General features: G+C 34.9%; 1 protein-coding gene across 5 annotated transcripts in view; it reads left to right on the forward strand.

The window, feature by feature from the left end:
• The window catches only part of NOX4 (NADPH oxidase 4), a 143,707-nt gene that overhangs the window by 74,213 nt on the left and 51,474 nt on the right, over positions 1-18,020 (forward strand). For 4 of the 5 annotated variants that reach the window (XM_045557151.1, XM_045557155.1, XM_045557152.1 and 1 more), the window contains 3 exons: positions 610-774; positions 911-973; positions 17,472-17,532. In XM_045557151.1, the coding sequence (XP_045413107.1) occupies positions 610-774; positions 911-973; positions 17,472-17,532 (289 nt within the window). The remainder of the gene's footprint in view (positions 1-609; positions 775-910; positions 974-17,471; positions 17,533-18,020) is intronic. The other variant, XM_045557153.1, reaches the window with a different exon arrangement.

Here is an 18,020-nt window from a genome sequence, read left to right on the forward strand (position 1 = left end):
TCGCTTCCACTATAGTTTTTAGTTTATCATTATCTGCCTTGGTCTCAGGTCATCCGTGTGGCTCATTTTTAAGATTAAAATTAGCAGAACAGAACTTTTAAAATCATCAACATACTGTTCATTAGTCACATCCTTTCCAAACACTTTGTTGGTATTTTGAGCTGTGTTGTATTGGTTTTACAACAGAACTCATATTTGAAAATAATATGAATTTTTTTACTTATCTATGGTTGTACAAAAACTGTTCTAAAAAAATTTGAAAGATAATCACAAGTCAGAACGTGCCTTCAAAAGAATGAGGATGTACCTTTACGATAAAAATAAAACAAGACATGTCAAAGTGAAATGTCATAGATATTAACTGTCAAACTTAGTACTTAAGGAAATCGGACATTTCATACTTAATAACTGATATTTTTATAGTTTAGTTTTATCTGAATGTGTTACACTGAGCATATGTCATTTTTTATTCATTTTCTTTATATTTTATTGTTTAAAATACACATTAAGATGGTAGTATTGTAATGTATGAAATAAGCAATTGGGCAGGGTATAGTTTCCTAAAATACAAGTATTTTTTGAAATATATTTTCAAAAATTCTCCCTCAGACTTGGCTTTGGATTTCTGGACCTCTGTGCCTGTACTGTGCTGAAAGACTTTACAGGTGTATCCGGAGCAGTAAGCCAGTCACCATTATATCAGTCATAAGTCATCCCTCAGATGTCATAGAAATCCGAATGATCAAAGAAAATTTTAAAGCAAGACCTGGCCAGGTGAGTCAGTGGTCAGCAACTTTTAAAATATCCTTTAATCCTTATGTAATTTTTGAAAATTTGCAGACAAAGCATCATTGGAATAGTTGAATTTCTTTCTTGGTCATTTAAAAATTATCTGTTTGTTGCTTTTTAGTATATTATTCTACATTGTCCCAGTGTGTCTGCATTAGAAAACCATCCATTTACCCTCACAATGGTAAGAAACATGTCTCTTGATTTTTTTTAATTTCTAGGTGCAATGTATTTTTTTTCCTTTTTTGCATCCTCTTTCATCGTAAAAATCATTCAAAGCTATCACAATATCTGTAATGTTTAAGAAAGTCTTCCTTTCACAAGGAGAATAGTTATCTGTTCAGAAACTTTGTAACTTATGTTTTTTATTATTTTCCGGCATCTTGCATAATTTAGGAAGTAATATATTCAGAATTACTAGAGCTTATTGATTCAAAATGGAGAAAATTTCTTGAATATTAGCTTTTTTCTGTTATGAAGTATATATGGAAATTTAATATATAATATGTGCACATTTTTCTTTAGAAAGATTGACTTTAAGGAAAAAGAAGATACTATGAGTTGAAGTGGGAACATTAGAAAATCCAGGCAGTGTTTATAGAAAAGATAAAGCCTATTATAATTGGCACCCAGGTTATGTGTGGGAGAGGAAATGAAAAATAAAATGGAGTCAATAATGCAGGGTGAGTGGCTAGCTAAATAGTGAGCACCATCAAATATGTTTAGCCTATTAGCATATTGATAACTTTATTTTTTGCGTGGTAAAGAATATGAGCCCATTATAAAAATTCAAACAATTCACAAATATAAGATAAAATATTAAAAGATACTTTTGAAAAATTTCCCCCACTTCTCAATTCTTTTCTCCAGAGTTTGACATATATCTTTCCAGATATTTTTCTATATACTTTGACATAGATGAGTGTCTGATATTTGTTTGCTGGGTCATACCGTTCTGTAACTGGCTCCTTTCACTCAGTGATATATTATGCACAAGTTCTAATGTTACTATATTTATATATGCTTCCTTCCTTTTAATGATTACATAATGTTTCACAGTAGGAAAGTACTGTTAATTTGTTTAATGTTCCCATTGATGAAGGGTATTTAGATTTTATTCAGTTTCTCACAAAGGTAATTGAAAACAAGAGCCACATGTTTAAATATATGCTTAAGAAAAATAAAATTAAACAAGTTATGGGGGGCAGAAAAATAACTGGTGTTAAAGTGCTGAGATTTGGGGGAGGGGTTGTATTGGGAATGGGAGTCACTTTCAAATTGGATGTATTACTCAAGTTGAAAACTCTGCAACCTTGGGCAACTTACTACTTCTTTTTGTACATTTGGTTCTTCAGTGCAATATTGGGATAAAAATACTGACCATAGATTTACTATGGGGTTTAAGTGAACCACTACAAGTAAAGCATGTAGAACAGTTCCTGGAACAAAGGTAAGGTCAGGTCACGTACATATAAATACATGATAACAATTAGTATGATTTTTTTTTCCGTGTGAATTTGCCCCTTGAAAACATATGCTTGTGAAGATAGCTAGGCCAGAAAAATCTGTATTTAAGAGACAAAAGAAACAGAAAGAAAGTGTCAACTCATCAGAAAAAAAAAAAAGAGAGACTATCCATTCAATATCATTTCTTAGAAAGAGAAAAATTATTTTTGCTTCATTTGCTCCAACTTTTTTTTTTTTTTTTTGCATTCTGTTTGTATGTAGCAAACTTGTTTACTAATGACTAAGGAAAAGTAGTTTGGCATCCAGTGAAATAATTAACAACATTCTGTTTCATCAAGAAAGATGGCAACACTGACCGACCATGGGGATGGAATTAATTTATAACTGTGATGATAGAGCAGTCCAGATACCCTTTCATCTGGTGCTGCATCATGGTTGGCTGGAGTGAGAGAGGAAATATGTTGTCATGAGAAACAGCAAAGCCTTAGTTGCCTGCATGGAATATAAAATTTAGACCTTAGAGCCTTTAGGACACAACTCTTTTTAGGAATCAAGTAGCCATGTCATGTCCATTACTTTTCTAGGATACCCGTGCCTTACAAGGTGGTTTAGTAAGATTACCCTTGTTCCATGAGAACAGCAGGAGGTCATCTGCCTAGGCAGAGAATTTATGACTAAGACCCCAAGGGCAAATATAGCAACAACAAAAATAAATAAATGGAACTTAAATTAAAAAGCTTCTGCACAGCAAAGGAAATAATCAACAGAGTGAATAGACAACCTACAGAAAGGGAGCAGGAGGCTTGGCAAATATATCTGATTCAGAAACCTTTGGATGTAGGCTTTCACCGGAATTGTATTTTACTTCTAAGACACGTTTCCATTTGTCTGCCTCCATACATTCCATATATATGAAATTTGTAACATAAAAAGAAAGGGGGGGGAGAATTGAAAAGGGAGAAAATACACAAGTAAGTTTGTCTTTCTTTAAGTAGTTTAAGAAGTTTGGCCTAATCTTGGGGTCATAAGAAATTTATTTCAGAAATTAGCCTTTTCTTGTTTTGAGACTTTATTTTGAAAATTGTTTCTTCACCATAGTGTTAAATAGAGAATATGGGATAAGAAAAGAAGGCAGTTGCTGAATCCCAAGTACAGAGAAGAGTGGGTTTTTTGGCCTTTTTTCCATAAAAAATATCTTTTAACATACACAAAAGTAGAGAGAATAGTAAAATGAACCCCCATGCACCCATCAACTAGCTTCAGCAAGAACAGAGAAGATCCTTTGCTTTTTAGTATATATTCTCTCACGGAAAACTTTTATGCTGTCTCAAAACAGAAAATGAAAGAATTTTTCACGGGTGGTACATGCTGAGTAGAGGCATCTAGATCTAATCTCTTTCAGGTTGCCTAGGCCGCTTTCACAGGGCAAAAGGAGAAATACAAAGGAAGCGGTGTAGGACCTGGAGGGCTTTGAGCAAGTGCTTCCCGTGGTGGCCTGACCTGCTTCTTAAAAGGAGAGTTTGGTAAGAGCTGTGATAGCCCTGGAACCGGCTTGAGGCACAGATCAGAGGAAAAGAGAGAGGAAGGAATGTAGGGAATAGACAAATGGAAGAGGAGCTAGAGGTAGGAAAGGGTTGAGAAAGGGAAACCAAATTAAATGTGAAATAAAATGGTAGTAAGTATTCACACAAAGAGCATGAACTTTAGAATAAAGTTCCAGCTCCCTCACTTAGTAGTTCTGTGCTTGTGAGTGCATCTCTTGACCTCTCTAAACTCAGTTTCATCATCTGCAAAATACTGCTACTACTAGTATAACGATACTTATCTGGGAGGGATTTTGTCAGTATTAGTTTAATAATGTAATATGTGTAAAACCTTTGTTATATGGTTGGTGGTTGATACTTGGCAACTGCATTATAATTACTTTCGTAATAAAATATCTGTTTTTAATTTGGATTCTGAAATTGTACTTTTCTGAGAGGCAAGTACAGAACATGAGCATCTGGTTTTTCAACCAGAAAATGAAAAGCTTTGGGAATATGATAGTAGTCTCAGTCATTTGAAAATCTGTCATGTAGATAAAGAATTTGATTGTTTTTTTCCCTTGGGATGCCAGGGAGTAGAGATAAAACTAATAGGTAAAAAGTTTTAGGAAAATAAATTTTGATTTAGTATAATAAAGACATTTCTAACAATAAGACTAGTCCAGAAATTACAAATAGCTATCTGTCTCACAAGAGTGCTTGCAAGGATGATTGTACTAGATCAGGATTTTTCAACCTCAGCATTATTGACATTTTGGGTCAGGAAATTCTTTGATTTGGTATGTTGTCTTGTGCATTATAGGATGTTCAGCAGTATCTTTAGCACTAGATGCCAATAATACCCCCTGCTTGTGATTTGCAAAAGTTTCTCCAAACATAGCCAAATATCCTCTGAGGGGCAAAATCACTGATACCTGAGAGCCACTCTGCTAGTCAGTAGTTGTCCAGCATATCTTACAATGCTCAAGGGGTCTGGGATGTTCCAGAGGCCACTGTGGGAAGGAAGAATTTAGGAGGCAGTAGAGCAGTTGAGGGGTTGGAGTTCTTAACTTGTGTTCTGGGGATTCCAATCTCACATCAGTGAGAACAGCCCACCTTCAGCTGGCCTGCATTTGAGGATTCTAACGAAAAACTCATGAACATCATCTAAAAATATTTTTTGCTTACCCAGTTAAATTTTTTTTTTTTTTTTGGAATTCCATGAAAATTATTTTGGTTACCATGAGTTCCTAAATACTGTCATGTTATGTTGATCTTTGAAAAAGAACTTGATTATTCAAATTCAGAATTCTTTTTTCATACTTACTGGCATCAATTCCAAGTAATAGTATTTGGATTTGAATCAAAAGGAAAAGTAGGATAGCAGTATAAAGATCTAAGAAGTTGATCAAGAGTTAAAATGATACCAAGATGGCCTCAAGTACTTGACATTTTGTCATGTGAATGAAAGAGTGTTTATTTTCTGTGGAATCCCAAATGTGGGAATAGGAACAACAGTACATTATTCTTGGAGAACACATATTGGTTTAGTGACTACTTTGGAAAATAAGATATGTATTTGGATTGATGGGAAGAGACGGTAGAGCTTTTCCTCCCTTCAGGGAAGCTCCATTACATATGCAGGGCCCAGGAGCTTCGCTGTGAGTAGCCTCCTACAGCAAAGGCCGTCACCTTGGCCCTGAGTCTCAAGGTGCCCCAGAGAGCCCTCAGTGCTAAGGCTCTGAGTCCATTGCAGCCTTAAGATTCAGATTTAAGGGTGTGTGGGATGGAAGCAAAGAGGTTGGATGTCTGCAATCTATATCCATCACAGTTTTTCTTCTTACTTTTTTTCAATTAAGAAAACATTTTCATCCTTCCTTCTGCTTCTACAAGAATTTCTCAGCAAAATGACAGAGAGGAGAAAGAAGATAATTGTAGCTAAGGCAGGTTGTGGAGGCCATTTCTTCAGCTCTCTTAAAGAAACATCGTTCCCTGAAAAAGAAAGGAAGGAAGGAAGCAAGAAAAGAAGGGAGGGAGGAAGAAAGGACATTTTTCTGTGGCCTAAAATAGTTTGGAAAATGTTGCTTAATATATTTCACTTCTGGACATCCATAGTACCCATTAATATACTAATGGTTTTGAGAAGTTCTTGAATAAACAATCCCATTAAATTATATTCACTCATTTAGTTAACACTTTCTCACTTTTTTACTTTTAGGTTTTTACATAGTCTCTTCAGCCTGGAAGGCACTTATTCCATTTATTTCTTCCACTTATTCACACGTTAAACACCACACATTCTCTCTGCCTGGGTACTCCTTCGCATCCTTCACCTCTCATCTTAGTATCATGTCCTCTGTAGAAGCCTTCACTGACCCTCCCTATTAGATTTTCTTGACCTTTTCCTCTGTGAGCATCCTGTGTACTCTCTTCAACACAAGTGTCATTAAACTATTTGCTTAATGCCTGTCCTCCTTCTGGACCATAAGCTTCGTGACCCCTTTCAAAGATGAGTTCATATCATAGCACAGTATCTGGCACACACAGTAACCCAATGCATGTATGTTGAGAGAGTGAAAACCACCGAATATATAATTAGTGTTTGAGACCTAGCTTGAGAAATGTTTTATGGATGTATCTGCTTTTCTTCCATCTCTTTCTAGCACACTCTTACTTGGAAGGTGAAGCTGGAGAAAAGGATACATTGGAGGGATTAAGAAAGGAGAAATACTTACTGCCAAAGTGGCTCTTAATCAGAGTAGACCTGCCAGTTGGGTTCTGAGTCTAATATTTGAGGTTATGGTACACATATATCTCTAGCAGAAAAGAAGAGGAGGAAAAGTACCTATGGCAAAGGCAGTTGGGGAAGAATCACCAAACACAAGTAGACACAATTTGTGGGTTACATCTGGTCTGAAATAGGGGGTCATTTTTCACTTCCCCTCCCCCATTCTCAGGGCTAACAACAAAGGAAAATTATTTGTTCCTAAACTCTATGCTTATCTGACAAATCCTACCAATATTTCTTAGATTTGCCTAGCAACCTGTAGGTTGAAATAGACCTTGACTGTATAAGGTAAGGTTATGCATTCACATTTGCTCATATTTTAAACATCATTTTTTGTATGTTTTACTTATGTCTTATTAAGCTTCAGTTCAAGGTACAGTATAACTGTTTTTTTAAAGTCTCACAGATATTTTAAATTGTTACAATAGTTGGCTTCCAAAAGAAATTTTAAGGCAAAGGAAATTATTTTTATCAAGCCATCTGTTTACCATGTATTGTGTGTAGGCTGAGGAAATGGTTTATAGTCTTGCCAGATTTGTGGAGTTGCTAGTTGGCTCATTCATTCTATCCCCCAAGGGAGTTTATTTTTTCATAAGTGAAAAAATAGGCAAATCTTTCTGCTGCTTAGAAATAAATTTGAGTAGAGCAAATATTTCTAAGCTGAGTTTTACATTATGTTATTATGTTAATTTACTGTCTTTTCCTGCCATTTCCTTCTTTGTTCAATTCCTTCTATTTGAGACTTACATGTAAAATGCAAGCTTTCAAACATTTTCATTGCATAGTTGTGTTAAGGGTTCCTTTGAAGTAAAACAAAGCAATTTCCCACATGGTGATTTCCACTAAAAAGTATGTATCCCATTTTTGTCAAGGATAATAATACCTACTAATGAAGTATCTAAGAGGTTCTTTCATAGCCTTTGCAAATATTGTTTTATTAGATTCTTGCAATATTCCCATGAGACATGTGCTATTAACTACATATGATGCCGAAAATAATGTGACTGAGAGAGATTAAATAACATGGCCAAAGTCACACAGCTAGTTGGTGGTAGATGTGAGACACAAACACAGACCTGCCTGCCTGAAAGGCATGTTACTCACTATTCTGCACTCTTTCCCGCCCTCCCCCATCCATTCATGGTCAGGGCTTTTATATTTCTAATACTCCTATTATTTTTGGACATCTGTGTTGTTGGAATCAGAAAACAAAAATAAATTTAATAAATAATTTCCATTTAAGAGAGAGAGACTTAATGAAAATATAAAAGTGTGTTTGCAAAAGAAATATGCCATAGATAGCTTTGGATTGTCCATACTACTAAGCTCTTCTAATGTTGTGGAGAGGTGAAATTCAAATAAATTTTCCTGCTTGAAAAAGTCTAATACTTATCTTCATACACTATGCCAGTGTTAGGAAGAATCTAAATAAAATATACAACTATCACAAATTCAGTAGCTTGAGTTTTATCTCCTTTTTTAAAATGGAGATTCTTAAGCTTTTAAAACTGAAAATACAACTTCGAAGTATAATAGAGAAGGCTTAGAAATACTGTTTCAGTCAAAGTAAAGCCAAGCTTTGAGCACTGATTTATTAGGAATCCAAATGTTGGAATTTTGATTACTTAAAGTGCTTCAGCATTTCCTATTGATGACACTGACTTTCCTGTACTAGGAAGACATCTTAATTTGCTGGGTTTTTCCAGGAAGCTATGATTGTTTTCTGCTGGGGCAACTGCCTTCTCTCAGGGTGGAACCTCAAGCACACGTTTGCTGACAAGATTGATGGAAATCAGAGGGCGTTGTGTAATAATAGACCATGGATTTTGGAATCCTACTGCTTGGGTTGGAGACCTGGATGCCCCACTTACTAGTGTTATGACTGTGGACATGAGAGTTAACATACTTAATCAGTTGGTTTACCTCTTTATAGAATGTGGTTAATAAAAGCAACTTCTCTATGGAATTCCTCTGAATATTAATTAAAAAGATATAATCAAATGCTAAGCATGGTGCTTGGTATATGGTAAGTTCTCCGTAATGGATGTTGTTATGGCTGTCATTTCAGGTAGTGACTGAGGGACCAAGACATGGATTAAACTGAAAGTTTTTGTCTCATTCAGCATTATGTAGTAACTGACTAAGCTCTGGCCATCTGGTTTAGAAACAGTCATTTGGGGGACTGATGACTTGCCTCTTGTGGTTTACTAGGCTTCAAGATGAATGATTTCTCAGGTTGGGTTTCCTTGGAAACATACTGGGAGACATTTTTGCATGCAGGAGGTTTTTTGGGAAGTGTGCTTAGGACAATGCCCAATAATGATTGACGGACTAAGAAGGCAAGGTAGAACTTGAACTGTGTGATATGGTCACAACAGAGGCCACAGGAGAGTTATCGGAAGCTCTGCATATGAAATGATAGTTTAGAGTTGTCCTATCTTGAAGTCAGAGGGCAAAAATTTTGTACCTCCTAATTGACCACTGCTTGGATTTGAGATGCTTCCAGGGTAAGGCACTTAGACATGAGCGAGAAAGCTTTCTTCTGTTAGCAATTCTTGGGAGGGTCTCAGTAGTGAGCCCTCAGTAGGCAATCCTTTCAGTGGCTGGACTGAGTGTTTTGATCCTGGAAGTTGGGAGGGGGGAGGAAAGAAAGAGGATCTGAGCAGTGCACCACAGTGTCTATTGCAAGTGGCATTTTTAAAAAATATACCTTTGTGAGATAAGTCTACTTTTTTAAAATCGGAAGTTAAATTTGAGATGCATATAAATCTGATGTTATCTAAATTCACTGAACTTAAAAATTTGTAGTCCAAATTACAAATTTATTTTTGTCAGAGATATCTAAAGCATAGATTGTTGAAGTGACCAAAGTAACCCAAATAATATAATTAATAACAAAGCTGCAACTAAAATCTAAGTTTCCTGATTGTTCTCCCTCTTTAGACCTTTATTTGATTTAAAACCTGTATAAAATTTACATTTTGTTCTTCAACTATGTAGTAGATCTCTGCCTGTATTTTCCAGCTGTGCTCTGTAAATACCAAATTTTAGATTTTCTACCAAAACAAATCTTTTGTGAAGGTATATGCTCTCACCTAATTTAGGTATATAAATCAGAGATGATCAGAAAAAGCCCAAACTTAAGAGAGCATGAAACCTATTGTTTACTACAAAATGTAGAATCTCTTTATATTTAGCTGAGGTATACATTATATTCATTACTATTTTAATTATAGAATTCCAGAATCTGCCTTTTAAATAGTTGTAATGGATTGACTCATACATGGATAACTCTATATCCTTCTATTATTATTTTTACTCAGAAACAAACATGTGCTTTCCTGACATCTGTATTCTAAGTTGTGTGATTCACTATTTTTGAGCTTGGATAACCTGATTTCACATATTTTTCCATGAGTCAGAGGCAAGTCTAGCTGTTAGTTTGTTATTGTCTGTACTTTTACATAGCATGCCTTCCCTTGCCGTCATTTTTCTGCTTTGTGTTTTTAATCCCTCTACCAGTCACTTTGAGAATAGTTTTTCCAGTTTTCAATGAAAACCAGACAAGAACGACTATGGATCTCTCAAAGATTGGCAACAGTTTATTATTATTTATTCAATTCCATGGGTTTAAATACAACCAGGAAGTCTGCAGCAGCTGTTTTGATCTCTGGTCTTGCTCTCTCATCTATTTAACTCTTAAAAATTGCTTTACTATGGTTTCACAAATCTTTTGCTTGGAAAGCTTAGAAGCTCTGCTGGGACAGATGATAGATTAGCATGACAACAATGTGTCTGAACCAGAAACTAGGCACGGTGGCGAAAATTGCCCCAGAAGATCATTAATGTTCATGAAACATAGGACATCTGAGTTCTTTGAGAATTAAACATCATCTAACTGCTCTAGTTTGGCTTTTTTCCAGGGGAAAAGAAAATATTTCCTCAGTGCCTAATGAGACCTTGCATGATAAATATGAACTTAAATAGGTCAATGTATTCAGAGTGAATCTATTGCTTAATATTAAGCTTGATATATTCAATCTATATTTTTGGATGCCTCTTTTTACTTAGGTTCCAAAGAGAAAATGATGAGTAAAAGCTCCTTTCTTGACTCGTATCTCCTCTGGTGACTGCTCCACTTCTCAGCATTTCAATCCCTTTCCTCTTATTCTTTCTTAAATCAGCTAACTTTTTGACCACAGCACTAAATTAGAACAATTCCAAAATCAGCAATGGCCATGTTCTTGCTAAGTTCAGTGGTTATTTCCCAGGCTTCAGTGGGCTTGACCAATCAGCAACACTTAATACAACTGATCATTCACCTTATTAAAGCCCTTTTTTTCTGCTCATCTGTCTTTTCTCCTAATTTTCTGGCTATTTTTACTCAGTCTTTTGTTGCTGTTCCTTGTCATCCCCATGAGCACCAAATATTGGAACACACCAGTGTCTATTCCTTGAACCCCCTTTCCTCTTGAGCTATGCATGTTTCTCCAATAATCTCTCTGATCTTATTGATGCATCTGCATGCTGTCATGTCCCAAATTTGTATTTCCAGCCCAGATTCCAACTCCAAAATTCAGATTCATATATGTAAGTATCTACCAGACATTTAGGCCTTTGTCTTTTAACTCTGACTGATAAGGAAATCACTAGAGGATCTGAGTAGAGAAGTGACAGGCTGTGGCTTACTTATTAACGGTGTCTCTCTGGCTGCTGTGTTAAAAGCAGATGAAGGGAAGTGAGAGCAGAAGCAGGGAATCCAGTTAGGAGGCTGTTGTGGCCAACCAGGTGAGATATGATGACGGTTTTGATCAGGGTGGTGACAGTGGAATTGGTGAGATGTGGCTAGATTCTGAATATATTTTAAAGGTAGATTAAGTAGGATTTCTTCCCTAGATTGGATGTGGAATATGAAAGGAAGAGGAGTCAAGGTTGATTCCCAAGGTTTTGGTCTGAGCGACTGGAGTGCCGTTAACAGGGAAGGGTCGGGGTGAGGAGGAGCTTCTGATGGAAATTTGTAGAACTCAGTTTTAGACATGCTATTTGAAGATGGCTCTTAGTGTACTTTCATAAAATATTTATTCAGTGAACGACTGGCATCTCAGCCCTGCCTTCCATTACCAGTTATTTCTGCATCTATAGCCTTTTGTGTTCCACACCTTCTTGTCTTTGGACTTGTGCTCGGGCAGAATAAATCTGAGGATTAAATTACCCCACATATGGACACGAGCACAACTGTTTTTTTAATCATGAGCCCAACCTTAGCTTCCTCCTACTGCCTCTGAGACTGCGCTTGTCCAGTGTTGTGATAGAAAGATGGGCTTTCTTCCTAAGGTGATCCCTTTTTAAAGGTAGTGGGATTTTGGCTTCATATGTTTTGTTCAATCAGTTCCCAAACCACCATGTCATCCACGTTTCAAATTTCAAAAATTTGTTGACTTCTCTCCATGGTTGTTATCACTACCCATGTTATCTTTTCCATTGTGGTTTCATAACCTTAAATTGCCATTTTAGTGTTTTCTTTTCCTGAGGGACTTGACAGAAATGCACACCTTCAATCCAAGTTAATAAAATTCCCTTGTGCATACTTTTCCAGGATCTTTCTTTTTTAAAATTGAGTTTTTCATTCGAATATACAATTAAACACTATTTTTCTGTCAAGTAAACATTTACATTTTATATTTGTCAAAATTTTTACTGTCATGGTGTTGTATTAATTGTGATGGATTCTGTGCTCCTGGCTCATTATTTTCTCTCAGACTTTTGGAACAATCCTCATTTGTGAAATTACAAGAGCTCCTAGCACAGTCTCTGGAACATTTTAGACACTTAATAAATATTTGTTGACTGTATGAATAAATTATAGAAGAATTGCCAACATTTGATATCCTTATTTTTTCTTAGGTTAATTCTCCAATATTTTATTCAACTGATATTTACTTAATTCAACAGATATTTATGTATTCAACTGATACCCTCTCTGTGTAAGGTGGCTGTGAAACATATAATAATGATTTAGAAATAGTTCTTTATCTCAAAACATTTACAGTTTATTAATACAGAAAAAAATTAAACAAAAATAAAGAGGTAGACTATAATAAGGGGCATAAAAGTCATATAAATAACTTGAGGGGTCAGGGAAATGAAGAATTTTCTTGGCCAGGAAAATCAGGATGTCTTTATGAAATGGTGGCATTTGAGATAAGCCTTGAAAATTTGCTAAGGTTCAACATGAAATGGAAATAATGTCATTCCAAATGAGTAGACTAGTAAAAGTGAAGAGATGAAGGGACAGGAAAATGTATTAGTTGATAAGTATTGATTTAGCTGCATCAGAGTGAATTAAGGAGAAGCATGGATTATAAAGCTGGAAAGAATTTGAGACAGCTGTGGTTGGCCATAGGCCATAAGACAGAAAGAATATGGGTGTTTTTCCATAGGGAGACACAAAAGGTTAATCAATTGGAGATTGCTGTAATCAGATGTTTTTCTTGGCAAGACTATTTGAAAGGACTTTAAAATTGATTGAATACTGGCTGCAAGAGAAATAGGTGATGTTACTCTGAGATTTGAGCCTTTGTTCTGAGATGCATGTAGGTTCCATTTCCAGATATAGGAGAATGAGAAGGAGAAGATAATTTGGGAAATAAAAAAGTGATGTTACTCTGAGATTTGAGCCTCTGTTCTGAGATGGATGTAGGTTCCATTTCCAGATATAGGAGAATCAGAAAGAGAAGATAATTTGGGAACTAAGATAACAGCAATTTTAGATGTATTAAATTCAGAGTGATTTTTAGGTAGAAATGTTTAGTGGGTAGTAGAATATGTGGAACTAGAGCTGGACAAGAAAGGGTCAAAATAAAGACCTAACAAAAATAATTAAAGAACATCATATTCTGTGATCATATTCTCAGGTTTAACAAATTTGGTTACACTGAAAATTTAGATGTTTCTATTTTTTAATCACTTTTCTTTATTACATGGCTCTTGATTTAAAAACAAAAAAACACTGAAGCTTTTAAATTTCTTTTCTATGTTGAATAAATCCTTGTGCAGTGACATCATTTTTACATTTAGTTCCTAAACATGAGTCACACCATATCTTTTTATAGTTTTTTCTTTTCTTTTTTTTTATTTGAATAGATTTAGGGGGTACAAGTGATTTTTTTGTTACATGGATGAATTGTATAGTGGTGAAGTCAGGGCTTTTACTGTACCTGTCACCTGAATAGCATGTATTTCACCCAATCTTCACCCATCTTCCACCCTTCACCCATCTTCCACCCTCCCCCTCCCAGCCTTTTCAGCACCAAGGACCAGTTTTGTGGAAGACAATTTTTCCATGGACCGAGGGTGGGGGGCTGGGGTGTCATGGATCGGGGAAGGGCAGTGTGGAGCTCAGGAGGTGATACATGGCCGTTTCCTAACAGGCCATTGACCGGTACCAGGCCATGGCCCAGGGGTTCGGGACTGTTATACCACTCTGTATGACCATGTATATCCATTGTTTAGCTCCAACTTATAAGTGAGACATGTAGTATTTGTTTTTCTGTTCCTGAGATACATTTTTGTGGGACTGTTATACAATGATTAGTTGTTTTTGCAAATTTAAAACCCAGTGCTATATGGAACAAATAATTGAAAGGAAAAGCTTATATTTGCTCCAGGATATCAAAGTACGCATTCCTCCAGATCTGTTGTTGTATTCAAATTCTGTCACTTTTTATTTTTCTTATTCTTAAATTTTGGTTATATATGTTCTGGTATTTATATTAAGGTCAATATGAACCAAAATCCATTCTTTACATCTAGCAAATTAAAGTAAGATTCAGCAATATTTTAATGTTTACAGTGAAATTACACTTTTAAAATATTTTAAAATTATAAACATAGCAAAGGCTTATAACAAATTTAAAAATACATGTGTATGAAATAATTATGAGAATCCTCATTTTCTCTGTCTTCAATTTTACTTCCCAAGAGTTAATATTCCTAATAGCTTATTATATATTCTCTCCAATTTTTTTCGATACATGGAGAAAAGCACTACTTATCTGTGTTTTTATTTCAACTTAACTACATATTATTCTGTAACATTTTTAGTTGAAAATTGTCATAAGTATATATTTTATTATGTTCTAGGAGAAACAGTATAGCTATAGATACCAATACTTTTATTATTTCTTTCTTTTGAGAAGTTTTCTGAAACTATTAAGAAGATAGTGAGAAAAACGTTAAGGAATTACTATGTTCTGCTTTAGGCAATTTTAGTGAATCTCAATATTATTTGTACAAAGATACTAAAATGTGATTCTAAGATCTTCATTCATTTTTTCAAACCATGTATGGTGAAGCCATTCTGTGTGGTATTTAGTGAAGGCCCTCTGTTCAAATATGAGGTGATACACTCAGGTAGAGTATGTTAAAAAGTCCGTTGTCTGAAATCCTAGCTAGTTTGGGAAAGTATCAGGGACTTATGAAGATATCATTCCCCAGAGGTTGAGAGAAACAATATTATGTTTTATCCATTCAAAACCAAACCAGCCTATGAAGCTCTAGTGATACATTTGGCTAGCACTTATAAGAAAAATGCTTGCAGTCTCCTATGGAACCCAAGGACATGTTAAATAAACATCATGTGTAATAACCTTTACAGTGTCTGTCCTGAAAGAATAGAATAGAGATATGAGTATTTGGTGAAATACACATTTTCTTTTAGAATGCGTTATGAGATTTATCAAGCCAGATGCACACTGCGGCACACAAAGACAAACTTATTTGCTTCTCATCCTGATATCTTCTTGGCTTAGATCATCTTGTCATAGTGAAATAGATCTATTAATAGTTCCCAGTGAAGGACATCCATGGCATGTGGATGATCAGATTGGTAGCTGGGAACTTTGCTGGGTGTCTTGCTTGCTGAGAGCTACAACTTTTATTACACAGAGGCTCTGGCCAGCCTTAAGTAATATGAAGTAAAAATGGTTGATGGTTTTTACAGGTAATGTCATCTTATTTGGAGATTTACTAACAACAAAATGGGTTACTCTCAGGGTTATTAAAAACTAAAATGTAAATGAATTTAATACAGAATCACAACTATAAATGAAATAATGTCATTTTAATAGTATAAATAATGTTTAAACAATATCATTTTAAAAGATTTCAATGTATTTTAATACTTTGTACTATGATTAGCAGTAACAATCCTATCAAAAACACTGATTGCAGAATGGTAATTTGGGAATTCCATGTCACCTTAATTCCAATTCCTGAGTGTAGATCATGTGACTTTAGTTTGTTTATAACTTATTATGAACAAGCAGTTAATACCTACCTTTTAATTTAGTGTTTTCACTGATTTTCAAGCGACCTCTCCTTTTTGACTGATGGTTGATAACATATCTCCATGGTATCTTTATCTTCCTTTCCTTCCTCTCCTTATAGCATCCCTACATGAAATATATTAATTGATCAACACAGCAAGTTCTGAGGTCTTAGACTTGCTTTATGTAACCCAGTGTCTAATCACGGGGTCCTTCAAACCTCTGTGCCTTAACTTCAGCCCATATTTCCCCATAATTCATATTGTTGCATGTAAAAAATTCTACTAATCTTGAACAAATGCCTATTTTCCTGCTATTCCATTTGATCTTTTATGCAACTGTCACCCATTTTCTGTTTCTTTGCTTTACTGAAGACAGTGGCCTGCCATAATTAAGAAATAACAGACCTGGATCCCAATTTTGTCTTATCTTTTTACTAGCTGTATGGTCATGGGCAAGTCTTTAAGACTCAGTTACTTAATTTCTTTGTCTATAAAAAACAGTTCTATGAGGTTATTGTGAGATTTTAGAAATAAAGCACTTAGCACTGCCCTTGGCACATGGTACTTGATAAATGCTGAGTAGTCACAAGCAGATGATCTTTGATCCATATTCCTTGGGTTAGATGTATTTTCAGCATTCAGAACTTACAGACTTTAAAAAGTGTGCATATTCCATACATTCCTTAATATCTCCAACAGGATACAAGTCAACATTCATAGACAAATTGATAATTCTGTAGGATGATTCTTCTGCATGAATTTTGATACAGAAGTATTAGCCTCACATCATTAGCCTCCCATCAATTCAGGTCAAATAGTGCTACCAAATGAGTTATGAAAAAACTCATTTTCAAAATTTTTGAATTTTGGAATTATGTGTTAGGGATTAGGAATCTGGAATATTGGAAGAAATTCTTCATTTTTCTTATTGTAAACTAAAATTTATTTTCATTTTGACTACCTGGGTGTTTTCTAGATTTCCTAAACATGAGACCACAGATACTTCTTCTTACCTCCAGTCCCATAATTTATCTCCTTCCCCAGGTAGCCTCCCTACTGCATTCCAAATTTCTTCTGAGAATTAAGGGAAGGAATAAAATTATTTCTGTAGTAACATAATTGTTGGACATGGAAAATTCATGTCACATTGCTAACTTTTTTCTCCCTGGAATTTGTTAGGATGTGAAATACATAATAAGATCTAGGGAGAAAATGACAAAAACCATTAGTCTTCATTTCTTTTTGTGATTAATAGCTGGCTCCTCTTATGTATTTTAACTCAGAAGATGTTTTAGCAAGATTTGTAGTTAAATGCAGTATAGCAGTTTTAGATTGTGTGTAATTTATTGTTTTATATAAATATTTATGTGGTTTTAGAGAATTGTAGATTGTCTTATTGACTGTTGACATTGCTTTTTTCTTCCACTAATGAGTATCTATATCGATTTTAGTATGTTCCTATTATCTATTGATTTGGGGCACTTCCTATGAGAAAAAAAGTTATAATTGAATCATAGTCTGTTAATATATAATTATTAATCAGAATTGATTCTAGTATTTATTTATTTTTTTTTAGTGTCCTACTGAAACCAAAGCAACATTTGGGGTCCATCTTAAAATAGTAGGAGACTGGACAGGTATGTAGAACATAGAGTTTTAAGACATATGCTTTGAAAATACTGTGACATAATTTGAATGTGTTTAAGTAGTGTAACTACCAGCATATATAGAGATGTGTGTATGTTTCAAGTTGTTGTTCTGTTTTCTGTTTTTACTTGTATAGTTTTGACATCTATGTTTTCTTCTTGTAAGGTGCATTTTTGGAATCAGAATACCTTGGATATCAGTAATTATTAATAATATATTTTTCACTGTGCTTGCAAATCATAGGTTTCTGCCTACTTGTCACATGTACTAGCAATAGTGGGAATGCTGAAATGTGTTTCTTAGGAAACATGATTTTAAAATTTGTGGTTGCTTTGACTCTCAAAATAATCAACACTTGAGATCTAGATCACACAGATCTTTCAGTTCTTGCATGACCTTCTATGTGGTCTATTTGTATATATAGTAACTCACAGCCTATTTGGAATAGTGGTCACTTTTAACAGCAGGTGTGTTGGTG

This window comes from Lemur catta, chromosome 7, assembly GCF_020740605.2.
Source record: "Lemur catta isolate mLemCat1 chromosome 7, mLemCat1.pri, whole genome shotgun sequence".
Classification (NCBI taxonomy): Eukaryota; Metazoa; Chordata; class Mammalia; order Primates; family Lemuridae; genus Lemur; species Lemur catta.